This window comes from Polyodon spathula, chromosome 19 (assembly GCF_017654505.1).
Source record: "Polyodon spathula isolate WHYD16114869_AA chromosome 19, ASM1765450v1, whole genome shotgun sequence".
In the NCBI taxonomy this organism is placed as follows: Eukaryota; Metazoa; Chordata; class Actinopteri; order Acipenseriformes; family Polyodontidae; genus Polyodon; species Polyodon spathula.
The window spans coordinates 29,092,960-29,112,414 of NC_054552.1; the positions used below are offsets into that span (position 1 = coordinate 29,092,960).

Below are 19,455 nucleotides of genomic sequence, written 5' to 3' on the forward strand. Positions count from 1 at the left end.
GAAATACCAGTATCTTGGATGGGCATGCCGAACAGATAGCCGTATCATTGACTGCCCAGAAATAACATGCCAATATCAGATTGCAATTCCTATATAAAAACATACCTATCATTACGTTTGCATTTAATAGAATTTGTTACAAACGGCGTTTATAAATGAAAAGAAAAATACCTTTAACTGCTTTGCTCCGGCTGCACGGGTCATGTAGTCAAAATTCTTGAGGTTTTGTTTCTTTTTTCTTTTTTTTTTTTTTTACTAAATCGCAAAAACTAAATAGCATATACTTAATATATTCACTAATAAAGTATTGCTTTAAGACAACTGAATAAAACAGCTCCAGACACTACAGAACAATACGTACAAGTAGGTTTTTATATAGAGACTAGCCTTCAGCTCCTCCCGCGAAGAAGACAAAAAAACTTTGACCAGAGTTCTTGCTTCAGAGTGAATCGTGGATTTCCTGAAGAAGCGAGTTCAAAGACATTGGGTTGGGCAAAAATAATTTACATAAATCTTTCCACCAAAATTCCCCAGATATTTCCTGCACAACCTAAGTAAATATAACATCATCCTTTATGATATTTTGGAGGGGTGTATAAAAAGAGAAAAACTCACCATCTTTTCATGCACATCATTGGTCTCCGGAGAGATCGTAATAAATTCCTATACACACTATACCGAGATCACTGGTTAAAAGTTAGGTAAGTTTCTTGTCGTGTAATTACATCTATCTATCTATCTATCTATCTATCTATCTATCTATCTATCTATATATATATATATATATATATATATATATATATATATATATATATATATATATATATATATATATATGTGTGTGTGTGTGTGTATATACAACTTTCTTGTAAAAAAAAAAAAAAAAACATAATTTGATTTTCCTGTTTTTTTTTTTTTTTTTTTTTTTTTTTCTAAGGGTTGCAGACATCATATGTTCGTATTCTGGTAAACGGGGAGTATTGAATAACTGTGTTTTCACTGTTTCGTGTTTGTTTTCAGCTAATTGAAAGATGACATTCTACAACGACATTTATCCATTTTACCCTCAACAAAGAACGCCCTTCATCTTCAACCTCAGCCAGCTCATAGTGATTCTGGTGTTCTTAGTCCTTAGTTGCAGTTTCCTTGTTATACTACCCGGAATCCGAGGGAGAGGGGTACGTTACATTTGCGAGGTTGCAGGCTTTTTTTTTTTTTTTTTTTGTTACCTGTCAAAACTATTAAATCAGTATGCTATTATTACTTGCCGCTACTCGCTTCCTTTATGTAGCGGTATATAGCCTCTACCAGCCATGAGTTCGATTCGGGCATACCTGGAACAAAAAAAATGCACAGGATTTCAAAGAATTTATATTTTAAAATTAAACTGTTATGGATATAAATGACATCAGCTTATTCCATTTTATTTTTTAGGATAAGCTCAGCAGTGTTTCCTTTATGTGTTTCCTCAGAAATATTAAGGAAACACTTTAAGATTTACAGCCTCCTACGTTATCTGTAATACCGATGAAATGGACTGTCTTCCGTCCAGTTACAATTAACAAAATGAATAAGGATAATATGAATGATATGAATGTATTCAGTTATCACACACACACACACACACACACACACACTCACACACACACACACACACACACACACACATATATATATATATATATATATATATATATATATATATATATATATATATATATATATATATATATTATATAATCATAATAAAAATGTAAAATACCCTATGCTCTGTTTATTGAATTGATTTGTTGAGACTGTGTTTCTCTTATTGTTGTGTACATCACAACAGTAAGAGTGGCTGCATATAGTATTGCTTATCTGTTGCAATGTGTTATCACTGACATATCCTTATTCCTTACAGAGGCTGTTTTGGATGTTCAGAATTGTCCTCAGTCTTTTCATTGGTGTGGTCACTGTCGGTAAGTTTTATTTATTTGTTTGTTCAAGTAGACAATTAATTGACTGATGTTATTAAATTTTAAATACAGAATTCTGGATGAAAGGACCATTATCATTTTGAACCAAGATACAGAACCCTGAAATCGAATTCATATTTAAACTAAACAGCGTGCCTCTTGGACAATTTGAAAAGTTCAATCGGTAAATCTTTTGCAGTACTTAAAAACTCTGACGTTTAACTACATCTAAAGTAGCTTGATAATATATTGGAATTAATATACAATACTTGTTTAAATTATATCTAATTAAGGTTTGTGAATAGTTGCACATTTATGTTGCAAGAGAAAGCATTTGTCATGCTCAGCTTTTCAGAGGCATTAGTTGCCTCACCAAAAATTCGTATTGAATGACAAGTTTCAGAGATTGCATATATGTTCTGTTTGGGGAGTTATAATTGACTCCTGGTCAGCAACATGTGGATACACGCAGTTCCTGGTCCTACAATCCTATAAATCAGCTGGGCAGATAGAGTGCTGAGTATGATTGCAAAATAATGGGAGCCTCGGGTTACCAGGTGTGACACTGACAGCAGGGCCCCCTGGTGGAATAAGGAAACATATTCAATTAAAGGGCCCCATTCCAAAAGTACTATCCTGTGTAGTCTATGGGACAGCTTACCATAAAGTGTGTTATTGACTTCCCTTTTTTGAGGATCTACTTTTCAAGTGTGCTTGCCTTGAACCTGAATTATCAAATGAAATGACAGGACTGAGTAAAACTAAATAATGCACATTTACAAATCTCTTTCCAAAAGTAAGAACTTTGCCAGACAATGTGTGCTATACACCGAAATATCTCTTTTTGTTCCTAGCTGTCAATTTTACAAGTGACTGGGCGACTGGCTATATTAAAACAAACACAACTTACAAATCATTCAGCAATGCCATGGTTAGTGCTGAGATCGGACTACATGTGGGGTTTGATGGGATCAATATAACACTTAAAGGTAAGACTTTAATTACTGTCCAGTTTACCTAAATCAGATACTTCTCTCTATTGCAAATATCTTGACCTATGTTTAAAAGGTTCTACTGACATACTATGCACAAATTAATATATAATCCTCAGCACAGTTCTTATAATTGTATTTCCAAAAGGCAATCCAGTGATGCAGTTAAATGAAACTATAAACTACAATGAAATGTTCCAGTGGACGGATGACTATAAGGAGGACTATGTTAAAGCTCTAGCGAGAGGTCTTCCCAACCCAATCCTGTACATTGCAGAGAAGTTCACTCAAGACAGCCCCTGTAGTCTGTTATTCCAATACAAGTACTCAGGACATTATGCATCAGCTACCATGTGGTAAGATACACATACTTCTGCATAAGAGAAGTAAAGTAACACTGTGCAATATTCTTTGGATGATACAGCTGAACAGGTGCATGCCTAATGCTAATGCTAATACTAACACTAATTTGTTCTTGTAATTGATTCTTGGAACACCAGTAACTAATGGTCTGTGCAATATATAAGATAGCTGTTTTCTATATTGAGGTTATTGGAGGTGTTAGGAAAAGCATGTTTTTCCTGTTTCAGAATTATTAAAAAATATTGAATAGGATCAATGTTATTTTGTTGTTTGGTGCACTGCCATTATGAATGCTGACCCCTGCTGGTAAGAGGAGGTTAAAACCTCTTTAACTTCTGGTGCAGTGGATAAGGAGCTTGCTTTCAGAGTGTGAGGTTACAGTTCCATTTCCTAAAGCCTACTGCCTGCCAGGATGCTCATCTGATGTCAAATAAATAAAAATGCTTTCTGTAATGTCTTTTTGTTTCCATCCCACAGGGCTGCATTCTGCTGCTGGCTCATCTCCAACGTTCTCTTCTCCATGCCAGTTATTTTGTATGGGGGCTACATGATAGTGACCACAGGAGCATTCATCATCTTTTCATTGATTTCCTTTGCCACGATCCATAATGCACAGTTTTGCACTATCAGTTTGGGCACCGTGTCTCTGGAGACTGCCTTTGGTGGATCTTTCTGGCTGTCACTAGTAACAGGTAAGTGCTGAGTTGAAATGGCTCCGGTGTCAAATGGTTTTGTACCTCGTGTGACTAGGACACTAGAATCATAGTGCATCTCCTTCCTGCAGGGATACTGTGCATTCTCATTGGAGGAGCTGTGATTCTGATGGACGTCTTCATTCCGCAGAAGTTAAAGATTTTATTTACAGCGAATGAGGGGGACGAGGAGAATGACATCACTGAATGCTACCTTAATAAAAGCTTTCTCGAAAAGGATAACGTGTTACCATTGGGAGAAGTAAGATCGTCTGTACCGGTAAGTATTAAGACATGATCAGCATTAATACAAACATCTCAGTGGCTGGGAGTCAGTAACACTTCCAAATATAGCCTAACAATTTTAACAGTGTGCGTTTAAAGAAGGAATAGAAAGTATTACACATTAAAACTGCAGTTTTGAATACATAGTGGTATTATTATATAATACATACAATGATAAACAGTCATTTTAATTGCCCTTATTATTAAGCATGTTTATTTATTTATTACATATTTTTTACAGCTTTAGGTATGGAAGATTTCACTCAAAGCATCCAGCTGGACTTAAAGAAGAGCCAAACTAAATACGTTTCCAAATTACACAAGATGACTTTAGTAATGTGTCTTGTTTTGTTAAACTGCTGGGAACACTGTTCTATGGAGCTCCACATTTCAGTCTCATCAGAAGAAAAAGAAAGCCATTTGGTCTGCAGGGCTGAAGTAATAGACTCCTGTATTATTGTGGACTGCCTCGGCATTCAATAACAGGAGGCCCACGCCAACATTACAATCGTGGCTCTGTTGTACTATTACTGTATATGTGTATAAAAGAAGAGTATACAAATAAATCTATTAAGAACAATAGGGCTATATTTAAAATGCAGGTAATTTATATTTAGTTATATTTTAAATGATAAAAAATGAATACAATTGTGCAGGCAATTCAGTTATGTATGTCAGTGTTATCCACATGTCCCGTGTAGACACAAAGTGAGCATGAAGAACATGCAAAGGCAATGAAAACTGCTTCAGAATGTCACTGCACACATAGCGGTGACCAGGGGTTGCTCTTGTATGACAGCACAATGAACTTTAAAAATAGACACCCCATTGTCACAGAGATTAAGAATATGTATGTATCAGTTTCCCAAAGAATACTACTACAGTAGCAAAATACATGTTGGGTTATGAAATATATCAGCTGCATTGCCATGCAGAGAGATTAATAAGAAACACTGCAAAGTAAACATTTGATTTTGTTGTTGTTTTATACATAATGTAGTGTTATTGTGAGGCATCTGGAATAAAAAAAAAATGCCAAATTGTTTTGTTTCTATCGTTGCTGCATGTTAATTACAAATAAGAGATGATTGTATTACATTATTATAATCAGTATGTGCGTACATCTCCATTAGTATGTTTTTAAATTATATTAAGTTTACTGCAAATGGCATATAATACATAGATTTGAAAAACAGTACTCAATTATTACACATGCACTATCAACTTATTTTAATTAAAAAAAAAAAACAGTTTGAAAGATATGTTTGCTTCTCTATCATTACACATTTGATAACTTGCTTAATGTTTCATATAGAATTTTCCCATTGTTAGTCCTTCTTTCTTCATAAGCTAACCACTCAGAATGCGTTCTCTTCCTCCACCTCCTAGTGAGGGCGGAACAGTCATCAATGGTCAGGAACAGCTACAGTCAAGCAGCATTCAAGAGCGGCTTCGCACTCAGAAGGGAACACTGTAACTCCTCAACATGGTTAGCGAGACCAGACACTTTAGAAACACATTTCCCTAGTAACAAACTATAGAAATGATCCCTGAAAGTATAGTCTTAAATAACAAACCCATCAACCAATCACCCTGATCCTGACACCAAACATAAAAGTGAGGGTGCCCAGTGTATAATATCTGTTACAGCAGACCAGCTATCTTAAACATGGTCATTTATATATTGCCTTCAACACAAAGCAGTTCAGATAATTCACAATTTTAAATAATCATAATCATGTTGCTCTTAAATGAATGCTCTTTAGTTAAGACTCGGCATGAGAATGTATTTGCAGAATGTTTGCCAACAGCCAATCACTGAACTAGTACAGGAACGTTCCAGTCCCTGCAGTCTGTGTGTTCAACAGGAAATCTGCCGCGTGGTTTTTCGTTATTCAAGGATGCTGTTTTTGCCTCTCTGACTCACTGAATAGTAAGAAGACCTGCATTTTTCTATAAGCTTTCCTTCTTTTTTAAACAGGGAAGGTAGAATGTTCTCAGTGTCCACTAGTGTATATCTGCATGGAAATAAATTTAAAAAATAAATATAAAAAATACAAATAAATACAAAATCACAAATACAACCAAATACAACACATGTTGTTTTTATAATAAAATTAACATGGCAATTTGTCAATCAAAAAACCCTTTTAAAATATCAATTCAGTATTAACAAAAGACAAAGACATTAATAAATTCATATCAATAAATTATTGGAAGACCCTTTTTTTAATAGAAGAACCAGGTGTTACATCGTTGCTTTGCTTCATGTGAGTCCCCACCCTGCATGAACAGGGGTTGCCGTTTTAAAAGTGGGAGTTCATTTAGGAATGGCGGGCGACATTAACTGCAGAAACGTCACAGATGTCATTTTGACAAGCATGAAAATGTGAGCGCGCTGTAGATCATTCTCATCAAAGCACGAGCATGTAATGAACTTCTTTTTCACTCGGTGTCACTTAAAACACAAGAATCTACTGTTGTTTGATAGTATTACTTTGCTTTTCAAACACAAGACTTTTCACATAAAATAATGCTTTACAGAAACTGTTTTTCTAAGAGCTGTTACACAGCAGGATGCTAATAAACATCTTGTCTTTATACCATTACTTTTTTCTAACCACTCAGAATGTGTTCTCTTCCTCCACCTCCTAGTGAGGGCGGAACAGTCATCAATGGTCAGGAACAGCTACAGTGAAGCAGCATTCAAGACCGGCTTCGCGCTCAGAAGGGAACACTGTAACTCCTCAACATGGTTAGCGAGACCAGACACTTTAGAAACGCATTTCACTAGTAACAAACTATAGAAATGATCCCTGAAAACATAGTCTTAACTGCGAAGTTGCCGAACTAAAGATCCGACTGATCAATACATCTTTTGCAGGTAGGGTGTTTATTAAACATGTTACTTGATAGATTATATAGAAGTGATTTGATTCATGTGCATATTTTATAGTCACGAAAAGCTTTATAATTAAACTTTTCATGACAAAAATACAGCCAAATACTTTGAAATTTAAGCTATACCCGGAATACCATGTGTGTAGCTCATTTGCAACTTTTATCGAAACAGCCTATCAACGACTAATATTATTGTGCGCCTAATTTTTTATAATTCAGCAATCCAGGTAGAATAGCCGTAAGATTTATTTGGGTAGTGCTTGTAATACTATACGATCACGGCGGTCTACTATGGGCTCCGTGAACATGAGCAGTTTATCAGTGTATTTACAATCGTTCTCTAAATATGAACACGTCTCTGAATATTTACAGCAGCACAGTATCTAAACTGCAGTTTATAATCGAGATCTGCTTGAATGATTTGGAATGAAACAAAGTCTGACAGGAAAAAGTTAATCACGAGTCACGAGAGAAAAACACCCACACCAGATTATTATTGATAACATTCGCCGTAATATTTCATTGTATGTGTCTTAATTGCCTAATTTTTAGAAGGGAATTCCGCTTACTTTAGCCATTATTTTAATTGTATTACCTGTTCCCTAAATTAACTGTAGCCTATGTTATAAAGTACAGTGTGAATGAAATTACAAGAGAGTGTACATGTTCAGCTATTATTACAGACGACAGAATACATAGGCCAGATTTACAGGTCTGTTAAATGTTTAGCGATAAACACCTGAAATCAGTTCATAGCAATATAAAACGCAAAAGATGGCGCTACAGTTTCATTTTATACAAACTGTATGCTGCTGGTCTCCATATCACTAACCTTGCTATTCACATGTCCTACCTAGATAATGACTTTAGAATTGAAACCGCACGACTGTATTTCTATTCTGGTTTTAAATGCCACTTTTGCATTTAATTTAAACCGATAAATACAATTTGTATTTTGTGTGTGTGTGTGTGTGTGTGTGTGTGAACAGAACATATGCAAACTGCAGTTTCTTTTCTAAACATTTTAACAGGAATAAAACAACTAAAACAAATGCAGGCAGCAGGGTTAAACTGCCAAGACTGACTCCTCTTTAATTGTTCAATACCTTCCACCAATATGTGCGGTTATACTTCACCGACTCAAATAGCATCCTTTGGCGATTTAGGAAACAGTTTAAAGATCGATTAATAAGCTAGTAGTAGAGGTTGAAAGAAAACCACAGCCAGCTACACAATTTAATTTTAGAAAGTCTAAAATTAAATTTCACCCAACATACAGTACAGCAGAGACCAAACTGCTAGCAGTGTAAAAACACCATTTACATCTTTACTTCATTAACTGTTGGATTCCTTTCTAGAAAACGTCTTACCATGACTAAAGCTATTTAAGGCAATGTGCTGCAGTTTGAAATACCCCACCCCCCTCAGCGTTTACACAAATGTACTTAATTTGAATCAGACATAATGTAAAATGTGGCATTATTAGGATAAATCAAAATACATATGCAGCATTTAAAAATCTTTTATTATTGAAGCATCAAAGCAGAAACAATAACATCACAATTAGTTGTGTTTATTAAACATTTCAGAGTACTGGCATGTGTAATATATGTAGTTTTATATAGCAGAATCTCAACTAAACCAAAGGTTTAATGCAACAAGTGAGAACTTGAAAGAACAAGTGAGAACTAAACTGATGTAATACGCACACAGATACTGCGCTGCATCAAAACTAAAACAGGTTTTCTAGACTTGACTGCTAGCTAAAGTTGATTTTTTTTTTTTTTTTTTTTTTTTTTTTAAAAACAGAATATTGATTACAGGGTAAAAGGCGTTCAGTACCAGCTAAGCATTCCAGACACTGATATTTTGTTAACCCTATTATTACACAATTACTGTAGAACTCCTTTTAGTCAAAGTGCACCTGGGACACGGCAAATGTTTTGTATGAACAGGACAAGGGGTTAATCCCAGGATAAGCTACATCTGGATTTCTGAGCATTTCATTGTACACATCTGGATTGCATAAAACCACATTTTTCATGGCTATTCCGGAATAACCACAGGATAGATGTTTGCTGCAATCCAGGGTAATTTGTCACTGCTGTAAAATACAGCTGTGGCTTAGCCTGATGAAGTACAGGATGATGATATCAACCCAAAAGTCACATATTCAATCACAAATAAATCATGGAGTACTGTATACACAGAACCCCAAAGTGCTTCAGTAAATGCAACAGTTTTGGACACATGTGCAAAGCATTTAACCCAGTTTTAAATTTGAAGCCATATTCCACAATGAGCAAGTAACAATCAAGGTGTATGTATGAGGTCTTAAATGAATATCATAGGTTATTTCTTTGAATAAAGGGTTATACAGAATCTACTTTGTTTCTGTGATGCTACTCTTTTTACAGATACTAAAGGCAGTATACATTTATGTAAAATAATATAAAATGGGCTGGGATTTAGCCCAGCACAAAGTTCACACTAGCATTTTCAAATGGTACAATAAAACAGCTAACACTTGAGAACATTTTTATTTAAGTGCTTAGGATCATTCTTACTAGTTTTGTAACATGACAAGTTATTTTTTAATTGGGCCCAAGGCAATGCATACATTTGTAACTATATGTATAACTCGTGAGTCCTCACAAGTCTGTATTTTACATGTTTCACCAGAGACATCGGCCCATTAACAGTTTGTGCAATTAACCATTAAACTCTGTTAGTTTAGACAAATACATTGATGTTAGTACAAAAAAAAAAAGGTTGTACCTAGATAATACAACTAAAGTCATAATTGTACAGTTAAATGCCAGACATAGAATGGTATAGTTAAGTCAGTAGCAATCACTGTGCTACTTATTTACTGAGGAGGCGCTACAACTAATGGAAAGAAAAGGATATTACTTGTAGCAATTCATTAATTGCCATTTCATTAATGTCTATTCTAAAGCAGTATTTATTATAATATACCAAAAAAAAAAAAAAAAGAAGAATCTCCCATCTGATGTTTTACATTATGTCCCCAATTAATCTCCCATATAAAATAAGTTTGACACTTCATACAGCTCCAAAATACTTTAGTACAACATACACGTTAAATAAAGGTTTAGGCAAAATAATAAAAAAAAAATGTTCAGCAAATAAATGACGTCATCATGTCCTAGAGATGTTGTCCGTTCGTCAAGTGCAAGTGCTTTTCTGTCCCAGGGACACGAAAGCGAGGTTCAGTAACTCGCTCTCATCATTTTCCTCTGGCTCATTGTGTTCCCTACCATTTTCTGCCTTGCGTGTCGATGGCCTACAAGGCTGACCCAATTGCGTGTATGCTGTTGCCCGCTGTGGCGGTGCTTGGAATGTGGCGGCCGTTGCTTTACCCTCATGTCTTTCTAAAGGCTTTGCGTACTTGTGAAGTTCACATTTGGCAACTAAAGGTTTTCCAATGTCTTCCTGCTTGCTCTCCACCATTCGCTGCCTGCTGTCCGTGCTTGTATAATGCAAATCCACCTTTAATATCAAATTCCTCTATAAAACAAAAAGCAAAACAAAGATATTAAAATCAGGACAGCGAAATGGCTCCTGGTGTTTGATTAAGTCATTATTCAGCGTCCTGACCGCAAGGTTACACAAGTAGAAGAGGCTCACAACTTTACAGTGTGATGTTAGATTCAAAAGGTGTGTGTTCAAGACTTGGGTCAGGAAAAAAATCCTGTCCCTGTTGAGGAAGATATGCGAGTTCCCATCATGTTAAATCCTTCCCATTAAAATAAAACTGATATCTGAAATAACACTGCTTGTTTGCTAGACAGCGTGTTGGCAGGGTGTGTAGGTTATAAGCGTATTCTTAACCTATGTTGCAATTTTTTCGTTTTTAGCAATCACCTTGAGTTTCTGTAGGCCGCTCAGCCTCAGGCTGCAGTCAGTGTTGTCAGGACCGCTTAGCAGCAAAGAGCCCATTCCACCGGTACTGTCATCACTGCTTGAGAACACATCCTCCATTACCTGCAGAAAGAGATGAAAGAACTTGTCTTGCACTGGAAAACACATACAATGTGTAGGGAAAAGATTACTGGTTCGTACTTATAATCTACCTTAGAGCAGCGTATTGGTCTGCAGTGTTGACACAAATTATATCCTTTTTAACATCTACTTTTTGGTTAAAATATTTGATCAAACAAGTTACATCAATGTCTTATGAGCTTTAGAAAAAGTAATCCACTAAAAAGCACAAATTGATCAAACTGTAAAACTGACTTTACTGTATTTCTCCTTCCATGGTAAACCACTAGGGGTCCCCAGTAGATAAACACAAACATGGATCTGCCTGCAAGGCCAGGTTTCAAATATACACCATACTAAACTTCCATGACCTGGCATTTGTAAAAGGTCACAATATATGAAGCGACAATGGATTAAAACTTGCAGTGCAAATCAACTAGCCAAGTAGTAACTTGTAGGCTTTCTTTTAAAATGAAGCCTTTTCACTTCAGCATATCCCATGTTCTGTATACTGTGGCTGGATGAGAGAGTATTCATCTTGGGGTTGGCAGGAGCTAATCCAAGGGCTTCATTTTTATTGCTTGGTAAATCTGGGAAGCTAATTATAGAGTAATATAATACTTTTCTGGATCATAAATGATGATTGGCTCCCAGCTGTAACATGGTTGCCTTCACACACACTCTAGTCTATAAAACGTAGCTATACTACAAACCTGGTGAAAAGGACATTTCTTCAGCTAGTGGATGTTCTTTCTACACTGAAACACTTTAAATGTAGCAGAGATACAACAGAGCATTCCATCAGCTATCAAAGTTCAGTACTACTATCTGAGAACTACAACAATCCTAGAAAGAAACTTTTTAAAAATCGCTGTTACTCATGAAAATGAAGGAAGGAAGTTCTATTATATGAGTCTGCAACACTATATAGATTTCTCCCTATAAAAAGTGTTATAATTTTTTTTTTTTTTAGGTGAATAGTACTTACTGGTGTACTTTGTAGACTAACACTGCAGTCCACTGTTTTCCACCCTGTCTTCTTCACTGTAGCAAACACTGCAATCATGTTAGAAAATAACGCAGAGAAACTGAGTTCCACTTCAGTACCACAGGGGAACTTCAGCACCCTTCTCTCAGGCAACTCTGGAAAAGAACACAGTATCAAACTGATCAACTGTGAAACAGGCTGTAAGGATTAGAACTACGAGGACAGCTGATCTGCAATTTAATGCACATCTAACTGGTACTTAATTAGCTCTAAGGTGTCACTTAAACCTTTTGCATCTTTCAAGCTGTTATTAAACTCCACCCAAAAAACTACATACAAGATTAAAGCTGGGAGCAGGATAGCCATTCTGTGATTGCGAGGGATGAGTTTCCCAGGAAATCAAGAGAGACTGCCCCCCCCCCCCCCCATCACAGCTGTTTCTTTATCTCTAATAACTTCTGAATCTGTTCATTATATTCTTTCAATCAACAATGAAGAACTTGTGGGTGGGGAGTTTTTCTGGGTTCAAACATTCCTATATAACATAGCCTGAAATAAAATAGTAATAATTGTTAAATATTAGTTAAAGCCTTTTACTTGTAACCAGGTGAACCAACCCACAATTGCCACGTAGGATTGGACAGCCCGAAAGAACAGCCTGGGGCTGTAAAGTTTAAGAAAATATTGCCTTTATGTCTTTTATAGAGGAAGGGCCAAGGGCAATTAAATTTTATGCTTCCTTTTTTACAGCACATTACTGAATAATTTGATTGCTCACCCACCGTTGGCCCGACTCCAGTTGAGGATCCTTTCCCGGAGCTCGACAGTGTGTCCTGTAGTGCAGATTTGGTCAGTTAGTGCACGGGGCTCATTTAGTGTGTGTTTAATCTCCATCACCTGCTTTCCAATAATCAGTGGATCTCTTCCTAGATCTGCAGAGAGGACAACATTTCAAATGCTTTCTTTATTTTTGTAAAGCCTGCTTTTACTCAGGTGAAGTAAATATTTTCACACTACTTTATTCTCAAAAGCAGAGGTTCCAGATCTCTGAGTTACAAGTAAAGGGGTACCTAAGATTCATGTACCCTCAATGACCATTTGTTTTTGACAATTGTAAAGAATAGTGACGTATGGTAAACTATGGCAAATGCATAGTAGAACCATGGGAAAAGCACAATAAAACAAAAAAATACAGTGGTAAAAGTTTATATATATTTTTGGCCTTTGTAGAATCACTCATATACTGCTAAACGATAGTGTATAATCAAGTCACTAATTAGGAGAACCTTGACTCCTTGAGGGTACAATTGGACACAATATGCGAACATGAATTTCCCAGCAGGAGGCATGACAGCTTTTATGAATATCGAAAGAAAGTTGTTTACACTTCTTTTACTAAAAGACTTTATAAACAAAGGCACAAGTGAATTGTTTTCTCACTCATAAATCAAATTATTTGTATCTTGTCATGGCAGACAGTTGTTTCCCCAAATGATAAAAGCACCTTTTATAATGCTAGTGTTTGTTCAGCAGATTCTAAATCAGGAAGTTCTGCCTTATTTTTCCATCATTCTTTCAGTGCAGTCCTTGGAGGTCAGCCTTACATGCACTTTTCCATTTTTCTGGTAATTTACTCCAGTTTGGAGATGGATAAACCTTCTTTCTTCTGTAATTGCAAACAGCACAGAGTGGCCAGGCAAGTACAGACTGGTACTGTGAAAGAGCAGCTGCCGAGCACCTCGAGATCAAGTTTCTTCCGCTTGGAAGCCACACTAGTGTGAATTACTAGAGAATGAGGTCACTGCTGACGCACGTCAGTCATACAAAGCTGGGTCATGTTACCAAAGAGACCAGTCAAAAAACAACACAGCAGAAGCATTGCCAGCCCCTTCGTGTTTATCAACACATTGCTGTAGCAACAATCAAATAGTTTGAATCTCTAAAATGTTTATTTATTTTTTTGAGGGTCTTTAAACCTGCACAGATTATGAAATCAAGCCAGACAGACAGTCTTAATGGAGTCCCTTAAATAAAGTAGTACATTCTGTATAGTACTAGGCAAAAGTACCATCAACCAAATCCCCCTAATCCATCCTGTCATCAGCACTTAGATCCACGAGTATCCATACAAGGTGTAAACAACCCTCCTGATCATTAGGGGGCAGACAGACAAAGCACAGTGGAAAGTCCCAGCAATGATTATATATCCTTTACGTTTTAATTCCTTGACTTTTTTTTAAGCTCCTCAAAAAACGTCTGATACGCATACTGTACATACTTCTTACGAAGCTAGTAATTCGGCAACAAGTTGCATACATTTGGTATATATTACGCATATTAAACATATCTATATATTTTTGTAACGTTTAACACATTGCATAGTGTAGACCTGTAATATATGTAGGCCAGACTGGCAGATCTACAGAGACACTGCAATGGTGATGTAGTAAGCAAAACACAAATACGCTTACCCTCTGATACTTGTTCAAGAACATGAGTAACTTTCTCCTTTAGCAAAATGTGTTTGTTGAGGTACTTTGTGAAGATTCCTGAACTCCGACTGCCATCCTGGACCTCATAGGCTTCAGCATCTTCACTCCTGGAAAATAACCAAGATTAAGAAACATTAATAGTAAAATTAACAATAGTGAGTTAAATCAAAAGATTTGCTCCTCATCTGCGCTCACTGCATGCACTGATCTTATCGTATTTCATGCTAAAATACAGTTAACAGTTTGGTTTCCATTCAAAAGGCACTTGCTAAAAGGATACGTTTCTAGTGTAAATATGCTAGAAACATTGTATATTACATTGTACATTGATGTGGCCAAATACCTGTGCTGCAACATACAAATAACAGCTGGTCTACAGAACTAGTGGCTCTTAGTAAAAGCAGCAGAACATGCAAGCATGGATATCATCGTGCAGGGATGGCAATCTTGCCGTGCTGCACTAGCCTCGAGTTTGGTTCTGCAGGCGAAAAAGAAGCAACTGGCTTGCTAGAGGTCATTTGATTGGTTGCAGGGGGGTGACATTTTAAAATTGGGTAGAAAATCAGGGGTAAAAAAAAAAGAAAGAATTTATTCCAATATATACATATTTATTTTTTAAATAAACGTACGTTGCATATCCATATACTGTGTTGCCCAAAGGTGCAAGTGGCTTTACTTCAGAAGGCACACAATCCTTGTTGTACCTTAAGAAAAACAATGACATCACAATCATTAAAATGTCTTCCAAATCTCTGATGTGTACTGTATGAGCACACACACACACACACACACACAAAAATAAAAATAAAAACCCTGCTACACCAATAGCAAAAGTAAATTAATAATTTAAACTAAGGACAGGAAACAACAACACATGCAGTACTGGGCACCTACTGTCTACATTTAAAGTTAAAATGCATCAAACATCTTACCATTTCCTACATGTGTCCAGCAAGACAACGTTCAGTGCTGTGTGCTTCTCTTGCATTTGCTGCATGGTTCGCTGCACACTGATGCAGTTCTCTCGTCTGTATGGCTGGGGAGCATCAATAGGAACCAGGTAGTTTCTACCTGAATTTTCATACCCATGCCCAGCATAGTAGAACAAAGCTGTCAACACAAAAATATATGTCTTCAATATTAAACCTCAAGAAGGTCTGCAAGATGACATATCCTGCTGTTATTTTATATTTTAGCTTGACTACCAAAGGCTGAATCTACTTGGTTCCCACTGTTAACTTTGACTTTCAAGATAGACACTTCTCGTTGGAACATTTGTCTAATTTTACAGCCAAGTTAATTTCACAAAGTTTATAGGCTTACGCATTTACAAACAATGGGTATGTACAAATAAATAAACAAACATATGGAAATAACTGAATTTATTGAGAAAAGGAAATGAAACCACTGCAGTTGATTTAATGCTAGTAGCTGGAGCCTTGATGTTGCGTGCATGACGTACAAAAGCAAGAAACAAGACTGATAAAAAGGCACACAAACAACCGAGAAATGCAGTTTCCAATTTCCTTTTCCTTTCTCTGGAAAGTGGTTGAATCAAATGAAATAAAAGCAGTTATACACGCAGATCTGCTGTTGCTTTCTTCATGACAAGGAGCAGCGCTAATCAAAACTGAATATTCACACTGCAGTAAAATAGAGAAATAGGTTGATTTTGCTTATTGAAAATTAAGCACAAAATATTATTTTAAGGCCTTACTTTGACCCATTTAACCACTACACTGTATTTTTACCCCCACAAACATAAAAACAGCCAGATGGGTTTTTATAGCTGTTATCAATTCAAGATTTACTCAGTAATCTGTCTGTTTTTCACTTTTGAAAAATACGTTTTTTAAATGAAATCCACATATCCAGTGGGTGTGAAGACATGCTTTCTATAAAATGTACTTGTGTTTAGCAGAGTCTAGTTCTAACTTTATAGTGTTACTTAACTTAGTGTAGTATGGCGTGTAGATAAAACCAGCAATAACTTTAACGGTTCATAAAACTACCGACATTTGCACTAGTGTGCAGTTTTAATATTTTCACTTTACACACAAGGCTTATTCTTTGGGGAAGTGGTAGCATTAAAAGTACTTTGTAACAGCTAGATGTCTGAGATAAAATGTACCTTAAAAAAAAGTGTAAAAGCAGAAGCGCTCTCACTGCTCTCTCATTACCAAACACGGAGTGGAGGCAGAAATAGAAACCAGTTCATGACACAGGCGCTACACACTGACCCAGTAGCTTGTTCAGGCCTTGCCACAGTCAACAGTGACACTGTCCCCTGCCAGCCAGGATCTCAGAATTCTTACACTCCTGTGCATCAGCACACAAATTATTATATCTCAAGATGGGAGAGCAATATCATGCTTTATATTTATATATACAGTGTGTGTGTATATTAATAATAATAATAATAATAATAATAATAAACTGCCGCTGACCACAGAGAACTGAACTGCCTGAAAGTTTTGGTTTTCTTCTTGATGGGAAATCTTATTAAAAACAAAACAAAAAAATAATAAAATACCCAAAAGCAGCATTTTGCAGAACTGTTCTATTCAAACAAAGTTACATTTAGTTCAGAAGTGTACAACATGATCCAGCTCCACTGTAACTAAAAAGATCAAGGCCAAGGTTAGACATAGTGGAACAACAGAACAGTTGACCGGCCTGGATGTTCAACTGTAGCATGGAATTTTAGCTGGCCCTCCTGGGTCACTGGATACAAGTCATGTCAGTTCAATGTTGGTTTTTTTTTGGTTTTTTTTAACATAGTGTAAAGCAAGTAAATAAATTGGCACAGCTCCATCTATGGTGTGAGGTTTACAAGTCAAGTGAACACTTCAATAACTACATGAATCCTTGCTCACTAGAAAAAGAAATTAAAAACACATTTTTTAACACAGTATGGGGAAGCTGTCTAGCAATGAGTCATGGCTATATATAGTGAGGTATCCAACTCCCCCCACCTTTGACCCTCCCCTTCTACTTATCTACCACCTAAACCAGTCGCTGATAAGGAGGCCCAAAATAACAAAGCGCGCCCCTGTTCTTCAGTGTATGTGTAACTTTAGACTGACACAAACTATTGTATGAACACACACGGGGGTGGGGGGGGGGGTGGGGATTATACGCACTTGTTTCCAATGGGATTCCACTTTACCCTGCAGACTCCATGTACCAATCTGATTTGCACCCAGCGATTCAGAGAATTTATAAGGACCCACTTCAACAAGGTTACACATGCAATGTCTATGAGGTAATGTACAAAGGTATTGTACAGTGCTGTGTTTACGGTCACCAGGTCTTTACAAAAGAAGTGAATGATGTTGCAAGCCACTATCGCTGTACAAACACATTTGAACAATCATACTGCTCACCAGCCAGTGTAATATTTGCTGAGTAAACTATTCCTACAGTATTACTAAAGACTGTGACTGAGTCTGCTAAACCTGCAGTCATGCGTGGGCAAAATCTGTTTAAGGTTAATCTGCTCCATACTCAAATAGAGACAGTGAGCTCACACACAGATCCCCACCACCTCCCACAGCAGAACAGCCCATCTGAGGAGGACAGAAGGGAAGTAAAGTATACAGAAACAAAGAAATAACCTGCAATTTCTGCTATCCCTACAACACACAACCCCTAATCAGATGGAATTCTCTCATGACAAACATGACGTGCTTCTTGTGCAAATTTAGAACACGGAGAAAGAGCATGAAGTGGAGTCCTAGTATAGTGCAGGAAAAATGAAAAGCTTTTATAGGGTTCTGAAGGGTTGGGTTTTTGTTCGTCAGCAATTTGTATCTACAGGTTAATATGCTGGTTAGTCTAATATTTCAACTCAGGAACGCAAGGGACCACAAAATAAAGACCTATAAATCCCTCTTGTTACAAGTAGGTAACACACAAAAAATAATAATAATAATAATAATAATAATAATAATAATAATAATAATAATAATAATAATAATAATAATAATAGTGCCCCCCAATTCACAAAACAATGATTTGTTGATTTCTCTTGTGAACACACAAACACATTGTTGGAAACACACCAACACAATGTTTTACAATAACTGATTAATCATATGGGCCTGACCATTGAGGATGATTACATACTTGGAATTCACTAGGAATCAATATTTAAGCCACTGTAAACCCATTTCTGAAGCCACTGTACAGAGGGTGGTTTTGTAAAAATGATTTCCTTTTTTTTTTTTTTAAGCCAGAACTCACCATAAACCCCTTTGTCAAGCAGTTTCACAAACTCCTGGATTGCCGCAGCCATCTCCTCTTTGGTGACGTTGAGCAGCGATACAACACGGAAGTTCAGAGCGTGCAGCAGATTCGCCAGCTCTTGCACATCCATCATGGGCGCAATCAAGTTCGGGTGATTGGAGTAATTCAGATTGCCAACAAGCAGAGCCACTTTGTCTGTTGCTTTAAAAAAAAAAAAAAAAAAAAGTATTTCAATTTTAAAAATTCTCATGCTCACAGAGAATGACAAAGTAGATTAAAAAATAATAATAAAAAAATTAAGACAAAATAACTACACTTACCATAAAATCTCCCAGCTGTGGTTTTATTAGGAGGTTCTAAAAGAGAGTTTACGTGGCGATGTAGATCAGTGGGAAGAAAAATAAATAAATAAAAACACACAATCAAACAAATAAGACCCACTCACATTTAAGTAAGAGACTCCTGGAAATTAATGCTTTCTGCATATGACATCTGTTTACCAAGGTGGAGCTTTATTCACAAGCAATAATC

The 19,455-nt window shown here is 36.4% G+C and overlaps 2 protein-coding genes and 2 non-coding genes across 7 annotated transcripts in view; 1 reads left to right on the forward strand and 3 right to left on the reverse strand.

Annotated features, from left to right (window-relative positions):
* Positions 1-619: 619 nt before the first annotated feature.
* Positions 620-4,592, forward strand: LOC121294366 (dual oxidase maturation factor 2-like). The gene is made up of 8 exons (XM_041217992.1): positions 620-701; positions 1,021-1,178; positions 1,904-1,961; positions 2,813-2,947; positions 3,099-3,306; positions 3,791-4,005; positions 4,098-4,285; positions 4,532-4,592. Exons 2-8 carry the CDS (start codon positions 1,032-1,034, stop codon positions 4,535-4,537), a joined length of 957 nt encoding a protein of 318 aa, XP_041073926.1. The 5' UTR covers positions 620-701; positions 1,021-1,031; the 3' UTR covers positions 4,538-4,592.
* A 1,051-nt stretch (positions 4,593-5,643) lies between these two features.
* On the reverse strand, positions 5,644-5,856 carry LOC121295134. The gene has a single exon (XR_005946855.1). It is a non-coding gene; the product is annotated as a small nucleolar RNA U3 (small nucleolar RNA).
* Positions 5,857-6,909: 1,053 nt separating this feature from the next.
* LOC121295133 lies at positions 6,910-7,122 on the reverse strand. Its single transcript, XR_005946854.1, has one exon. It is a non-coding gene; the product is annotated as a small nucleolar RNA U3 (small nucleolar RNA).
* A 2,872-nt stretch (positions 7,123-9,994) lies between these two features.
* LOC121294351 (mucosa-associated lymphoid tissue lymphoma translocation protein 1-like) overlaps positions 9,995-19,455 on the reverse strand; it is a 24,892-nt gene continuing 15,431 nt past the window's right edge. For 3 of the 4 annotated variants that reach the window (XM_041217974.1, XM_041217973.1, XM_041217975.1), the window contains exons 7-15: positions 19,245-19,310; positions 18,922-19,125; positions 15,609-15,786; positions 15,306-15,380; positions 14,656-14,783; positions 12,967-13,116; positions 12,185-12,339; positions 11,080-11,199; positions 9,995-10,722 (exon numbers count right to left, since the gene is read on the reverse strand). In XM_041217974.1, coding sequence (XP_041073908.1) covers positions 10,381-10,722; positions 11,080-11,199; positions 12,185-12,339; positions 12,967-13,116; positions 14,656-14,783; positions 15,306-15,380; positions 15,609-15,786; positions 18,922-19,125; positions 19,245-19,310 — 1,418 coding nt within the window. In that variant the 3' untranslated portion in view covers positions 9,995-10,380. The remainder of the gene's footprint in view (positions 10,723-11,079; positions 11,200-12,184; positions 12,340-12,966; positions 13,117-14,655; positions 14,784-15,305; positions 15,381-15,608; positions 15,787-18,921; positions 19,126-19,244; positions 19,311-19,455) is intronic. The other variant, XM_041217976.1, reaches the window with a different exon arrangement.

Coding starts and splice junctions, on each gene's coding strand:
- LOC121294366 (XM_041217992.1), top strand. CDS start 1,032: ATGACATTCTACAACGACATTTATCCATTTTACCCTCAACAAAGAACG. Junction 1,179..1,903: donor CCGGAATCCGAGGGAGAGGG/GTACGTTACATT, acceptor TATTCCTTACAG/AGGCTGTTTTGGATGTTCAG. Junction 3,307..3,790: donor TATGCATCAGCTACCATGTG/GTAAGATACACA, acceptor TCCATCCCACAG/GGCTGCATTCTGCTGCTGGC.